Raw genomic sequence first — 7,449 nt, forward strand, 5'->3', positions numbered from 1 at the left:
TATTTTGTGCACACCAATCAATTACCGGAAGGAGAGGGAATTTTGTAAAAGGGTAAAGATTTACATAACAAAGCGAGTGTTACCTGTGTCCTCTGTGGCGGGTTTGGTCTTGCTGGAAGCGGGTGTAGATTCGCTGCTAGGGGAGGACCTCAGGGAGATGAAAGATGGACAATTGTTCAGCCCGGTGCTGTGACCGGAGTGCCCCCCATCACAGGGGGGGACATTATCAGGATCCTGCGCTGATGGCTGCTCCCTATAGGGAATAAAGCAGAAGCATTGGGAAGGACAACTTTACTTTGTAGGCTTTCAACACATGGGTAACTTTCCTTTATAGTCAAGCTGATCAAATCTTTGCAATTCCGGTCAGGTTTTCATGAGCATTAAACATCTTCAGAATGACAATGTTGCTTCCAACCTCCCCTTCATTAAATTTGCCCTCTGCCCTCCCCTTTATTAAACCTGCCCTACAGCCTTCTCATTATTCTTGCATATTGTATCGTCGTATTGGCTTTCCTGGACTGAAGTTTCTGATTTCAATGAACACTGAAAGCTTACTACTGTGCACAATAGAAGCTGCAGCAAAGCAGACGGAGCTTGTTTCATTGTCTGGCTGGAGGATGTCCAGAAACATGGCCGACTCGACATACAAAACTAATACTAGTCCCTTATGGATACTATTCAGGTGAAAATGTTTTGGATACAGTAGGGAAACGTTAGAACCTTTGTCATATTTTTATAACTTTTATCTCTGTTGCAGTGATACAGAATCCCAAATGATGGAAAAATCCCCCAATGGGAACACGTGTTCTGGTACAACTGTCTAAGAAGGGAATTTGCTTCGGTTTGGATTGATATTCTTGACCCTCTTTTTATTCAGCACAGAAACTGAAAAGACATCTCCCTAATGTGGTTGAATACAAAAATTAAATTAACAATTCCTTACTCTAGTCGAAACAAATAAAGTTTTGACATTCAATATCCTTAAACCAAGTGCTAAACTATTCTCCACTTCCATCCTAAACCTGTTACTTCTCTGAAAGAAAAAAGTAAAAAGAGTTTGGGATCTTTTTTTTTGGGCCCTTCAGAGGGCATTGTTCTGGGAACCCACACCAGTCAATCAAATGATACAAAGAACTGATTGGCCAGCTTTGCCCAAACTAAGGCCCTTTACACTGAGATCATGTGATCAAATGATTGGATTCCGACACCTGCTGAGAACTACCTTGGTCTGGGCTCCAGCAGATCTCTTTATAGAAAATGTAATGAGCAGCTGCCACAGAAGTTTTCCTGCAGAAATATCACTACAAGATCTGATATTCATCTTACATACATACAATGTGTATCGGAATCAGATCTGAGAAGTGACATATATGGCATTCTTTTCTTACCCAGAATCCTCCTTTGCCTTCTTCCTTTGCTTGCAGCTTGGTGTTGACGTTTGGTTGTCGGTTTGTCTCTTTCTCTGGCGATGCTGCAATTTGCATTTGGAGCCATTCGGACAGGTACCGTCCCGTGCGTAGTGTGGGCACAGCAACGTGTGCTTCTTCTTACACTGCGAGTAACAGAAATGATCATTACTAACAAGGGAAAAGATCAGAGAGCATGGTTCTGATGTCTGTCCAGCAGATCGACAACATCAGAAGACAAGTGGTGTATTCAGCATACAGTCTCTTTCCTTCAAACACAACAATGGCTGACAATGCTTCCACTCCCTAGACAAAGAGATCTGTATTAATGTCCTCACCTGCAATCACTGAGAGAGACACTGAAATGTGCGACCTGATTTACCGTATTTTTCGCCGTATAAGACGCAAAACTGGGGGGGAAAAGTGGGTGCGTCTTATACGGCGAACACAGTTTTTAAAAATAATTAAAATAACATACTCACCCGATCCCGCGATACCGCGATCCTGCGTGCTTTTCCTCTTCTCTCCTCTCCTCCTGGCTGCAGCGCGTGTCTCCTCCTTCCTGCAGAGCCGAGCGAGGAGAAGCCAGCACACGTGCCCCCGCGATCCCGGAAGCACGCTGATCCCTGCCCTAACAGAGTTCCCCCGGCGGAGAACGTACCTGTAAGTGATCAGAAGGGGATGAATTGGCACAGGGTGATCAGAAGGGGATAAATTGGCACAGGGTGATCAGAAGGGGATGAATTGGCACAGAGTGATCAGAAGGGGAATTTGAATGGCACATGAGTGATCAGAAGGGGAATTTGAATGGCACATGAGTGATCAGAAGGGGACAATCAATGGCACATGAGTGATCAGAAGGGGAATAATCTTTCAGAATCTTTTTTTCTAGATTTTCCTCCTTTAAAATTGGGTGCGTCTTATATTCCGGAGCGTCTTATACGGCGAAAAATACGGTAATACACAATAAATATTAATACTTTGCCTACCCTATTCCTACAACCAACCAGCAGGTGGAGCTTTATTCTCTCTGTCACATTTTCTAGGCTCTTCTGTGAAAAAAAGTCTGTTTACAGAATCCAATAGCTGAAGCTAAAAAGTAGAAAGACAAACGCATGACGCAGAACGGTAATCCCTTCCACCTACAAAGCTTTGACTCCACCCTCACCACGACTCCTGCCTTTTATTCCCATGTACAGATCCATTGGAAAGAGTGCCAAAGAGGTAATAGCTTCTCTAGGCTTGTATGTGCTCATTGGACAGAATCTTACTGTCTCACTACAGAAAGGTGATAAAGGAAATTGCGATCCACTAGGGGAGACACCCTCAAATCTGCCTTCATTTAATAAAAAGAAGTATGTGTACAGACCCAGGAACTCAGCACAGGATTGGTGGGAGCCCTATAATGGGCACAGCAGATATAAACAGATATACAGACCAAAGAATTTAAAGCAGGTAAATGTCATATTATCAAATAATAATTGTCATTTATCAATTTTCCGATTGGGAGATTGCGATACAGCTCACTGATTGGGTTATTATCCAGCCAGTCCCGTAAGACCTCCCGGCCTAATTACTTATAATGTGAATTTGCCAAACTTCCCAGTAATTTCAGCCTTTTCCATATGGAGGAGGAGCTGACAAACAGCGAGAAAATAAATAAATATTATCCCAGAAGCTGGGCGAGTGCTGAAACCGTTTCAAATGTGATTGATTACTTTTTAATTATTTAATTAGTGTTAGACATCTATCAGCTTAGTCAGGGGCTGCTCCGGCCAAACGCTGAGAACAGAATCCTGCCAGATGTCTTCATTAATAGCGCAGCGACTCCTCAGCCAAATACTTTCATGTATACAAATCAGGCTCCTCCAGGAAAGATAGCACACAGGGGCCCGAGGGCTATGAGGAGCCCCCATAGGGACCCGGGGAGACGCGATTACCTTGCAGAAGGACGGAGCCAGGGATGACAGACAGCAGGTAGATCATATGGAAATAATACAAGACCTGTGCAGCTACTTCCAACAAAAACTTGTATGTAACCCAAACTATAAACTGACATCCTTATTTCATTTTTGGTTTGTTTAATAAATTCTTAAACCTGCTTTCTTGTGGGTGTTTATTATGCATAAACAATGGATTGATCCTACCAGAAATCTGATAACTTCCTGTTGTGACGGTTATCAGTTACATTGTTCCCAGGTATACCTGAACTACAGGTTACCTCCCCACCACCCCATATTATGGAGAAGATGGGGGAGGTGTCCAAGGATAACATTGTTGTTCCTTCATACAATACTACAGGGACCCTCCCCGGACCAGGCCGTCCCTCCAAACTTGATGAAGGAGCGAGGAGGAAACTGGTCAGAGGACTCACCAATGGCAACAATGAAGCACTTACAGGAATTTATGACAATGAGCGGTAAGGGTTCCGCATATGTGGCTTGTATGGTAGGGTTGTCACTCCACAACAATGGCCACAATAGAGCTTTGCCAAAACGCAGCTTGGCGGGTTTGAAGGCCATGACCAAGTTGGCCTTATCACCAAATGCAAAACAGCTCACCATCCAAAGACCAACAGTCCAGCATGGAGGGGGTAACATCTTGTTGTGGGGTTATATCTCTGCAGGAGGGGCAATGCTCAGAGTAAAATGAAAAATAGATGGAAAATGCCAACAGTTTTTGAGGAAAACCAGCTGCTCTGCCAAGAATGGGAAGAAGGTTCCCAATATGACAATGTATGAAACACACGAAAACCTGGCCCCACAGTGACAGAAGGAGAAGAAAGTGAATCTCCCTGTGTGACCTAGACAGAGTCCAGACCTAAAGCCTATTGAAAATCTGTGGAATGGTTTGAGGATTGCAGTAAACTAATGGCCGCCATCCAGTCTGACCACGCTTCAACATTTCTGTAGAAGAGGAATAAGCAAGGATGGGTGAAGTTGGGGTAAGAGTAAATTTAAGGGGTAGAATTAAAAATGGGTGGAAAGGGGTAAAGGAGAGTCAAGGCAAGGGGGTGGCGGTAGAAGGTAAAATGTCATGGGCAAGGATGGGCCAAAACTACAAAAAATGGTGGGCACGAGGTTGGCGAGGGGAAGTGAAAGAAGATTCCTAAAGTTCAACATTCTTAAAGAATTTTCTAAAATGTCTTTGCATGGTGTAGCTTTGCGTGGTTCAAATAATGAGATTAGCTGGTAAGCAGGCAAGGCACAAAAGTGAGTAGACTTGGTTAATCGGAGAACAGAGACAGAAATGGGTAATATGGGGTGGGAAGGGGTTCACATTGGAGCTGATGGTGGGAAGGGGTTCATTTTGTGAGCTGATCCCAGAAAGGGTTAATAGAAGACAGAAAGAGGTCCATGTTGGAATCTGATGACAGGAAGGGGTTTATGTTGGAATCTGATGACAGGAAGGGGTTTATGTTGGGAGCTAATGCGGAAAGGGTTAATATAGGGCAGAAAGGGGTCCATTTGGGAGCTGATGGTGGAAGGGGTTCATGTTGGCTTTAAAGGTTAATTATGCTAGGTGATCCAGGTAACTGTTCTGGCCAATGACCCATTGGGGAAAATATGGTTACCTCGACACTTAGAAAGAAGGGGTTAAGGAAAAAATTGATGTAGAAGTGGGTTAATCAGTGGTGGAATCAGCATGGATGGGCTTCTAAGTGTTAAAATTATCAGTGGTGCCAGGACACGGCTTGTGGCGGGCACAGCTGGCACCAAGGCAGGGGGTTCGGGCAGCAACCTGCTCCCTGCTGCCATGCCATGTCACATAAGGTGAAGGGAGGAGGGGTCCGGCCTGTAGGGGGGGCATCATTCCTGAGGGTCACTCGATGCCTCCCACCTGTCAGGGGCAACTAATTATACACACTGTGGGATCCTGGCCAATCAGCAGGTTGGGCTGTAAAAACAGAGAAGGGCCTGGACACAGGACAAGAGATGTGTGTGACCCTCCTAGGATATTAACCCCTCACCTGCCAAGCAAAGATACAGGAGGTTATTATTAACCCCTTATTGATGGGAGAGGACACAGGAGACTATTAACACCCCCCTCCCCCAATTACCTGCAGGTGAGGATGCAGGATCCCATTATCTCCTTACCTATCACTAAGGATGCAGAGGGCCATTCACCCCCTAACCTGCCAAACTTATATTTACACCACAGAAGGATGAATGGCATCATATTATTGTGGCTGATAGGTGAAGGAGTGGCAAGAAGTGAACAGAAGGATGCAAAGCACAAATACATTTACAACTACAATCTAATATGAATGCTGCAGCCAGACTCATCCATCCATCCTACCTTGCTATCCCAAACCCCTCCACACCTCTTGTCCCACCTACCTATCTGATACACCTACCTGATCATAACCTCATCACACACATGGCTCCAAGACTTTTCTAGAGCTACCCCCCACTCTCTGGTCTTACTCTTCCTATAGTCTTCCTATTTTTCCTATTCGGCTTGCTCCTTCTTTCTGCTTCTTTAAAAGAGCCCTCAAAACCCAAAGTGTTTCCCCTCACCTACCTATCGTCTCCTAAACCCTCACTACTTCCCACCATTCCATATCCCCCTCCTATTGTGTGACACTTCCCCCACCTCTTAGATTGTAAGCTCTTCAGGGCAGGGTCCTCTCCTCCTCCTGTGTCACTGTCTGTCATTTGTAACCCCTATACAATGTACAGCGCTGCGTCATATGTTGGCGCTAAATAAATCCTGTTTAATATTAATAATAATTGCCCATTTTCAGTTTATTGTCCTGGCACAAAGAACATTTCTACAAGTTCCCTATAACTAACAAATCTGCATACATACAAAGCACATGGAAGACCAATAAACCTTTACCTCTTGACGGGTGAATGATAGAGGGGACAATTAACCCTACATCAGATAAATGGTGGCTACACAAGGCCATACATTAAACATTGGGGTTACCCTTAATGTTTTCACTTACAATATGGGAGAATATTAAACAATTATCTCTCACTGGTAAAAAGCCACCCGGTGACACAAATCAGCTACCGGTACCAAATTCTTACAACCAGAAAAGTCCAGTTCAGGCACAGATGGCACCAGAAAAGGGATGCAAAATACCATTACCAAAGAGGGGGGCACAACTATTAACTCTTCAGTTGCCAATACAGAACGTAATATTCTGCTATGTTCTTTAAATAAGTGCGGCTACGTGGGCCGGGTAACAGTGGCAACTCTTAATTCTCAACCAATGGGACTGTGCCATAAAATGTTTGTTATGGTTCACTTCCACTCTTCATGTGAAGTCATCTGAAATATATAAATCATTCACAGAATCAATATTAGGAATAGGGATAGTTATTGATGGAACAGATCTGTATATCTTGGAAACACTTTCTTCTCATCTACCAGCCTGTTCCTGCACACTTTCAGGTGCCCCCATTACACCCGTTGCATTCTGCATGTAATAAAATGCATTTACCAGAGATGGTAGGGACTTATAATGGGGATAGGAGGTGTGAAGAGTTATTATTTCAGTGAAACAATCAGGGGTGTAGTGGGGTGGACACACGGTACCCTTACTTTGGGAATGGACACGCGGGCATTTGCATAACAAAGATCTGCGCTCGTCATGGATAGTCTTCACTATTACCGCACCCCCTTTTCTTTTTTTACAACACCCCAGGTAAAAAATTCATGTGAAACCCCTGTATAGGGATGGTAGAGGTCACTAATGATGGGCACAGCAGGTGAACAGACCTGGGAACTGGCACAGAGATGGTGAAAGCCACTCATCCTGGGTCCGATTGGTGTACAAGCCCAGGAACTAGGAACAGAAATGGTGAGAACCACTTATTATAGGCACAGCAAGTGTGCAGACCCCAAAACTTAGCACAAGGATAGTGGAAGCCCAATATAATGTGCACAGCAGGTTAATAGAGTCAGGAACTTGGCATAGAGATGGTGGGAACCACTAATAGCGGGCACAGCAACTGTGCAGACCCCAAAATCCAGAACAGGGATAGTGGAAGCCCAATATAATGTGCAGGGGAGGTGAAAAGTCAGGAACTTG

General features: G+C 44.4%; 1 protein-coding gene across 2 annotated transcripts in view; it reads right to left on the bottom strand.

Moving 5' to 3' along the window:
* Nucleotides 1-7,449, bottom strand: part of ZC3H3 (zinc finger CCCH-type containing 3) — a 104,222-nt gene that overhangs the window by 20,927 nt on the left and 75,846 nt on the right. For both annotated transcript variants that reach the window (XR_011920743.1, XM_072410534.1), the window contains exons 10-11: nt 1,389-1,552; nt 84-253 (exon numbers count right to left, since the gene is read on the bottom strand). Coding sequence is in view for 1 of the 2 variants with exons in the window: in XM_072410534.1 (XP_072266635.1) it covers nt 84-253; nt 1,389-1,552 (334 nt within the window). In the remaining variant the exon portion in view is untranslated. The remainder of the gene's footprint in view (nt 1-83; nt 254-1,388; nt 1,553-7,449) is intronic.

This window comes from Pyxicephalus adspersus, chromosome 5 (assembly GCF_032062135.1).
Source record: "Pyxicephalus adspersus chromosome 5, UCB_Pads_2.0, whole genome shotgun sequence".
Classification (NCBI taxonomy): domain Eukaryota; kingdom Metazoa; phylum Chordata; class Amphibia; order Anura; family Pyxicephalidae; genus Pyxicephalus; species Pyxicephalus adspersus.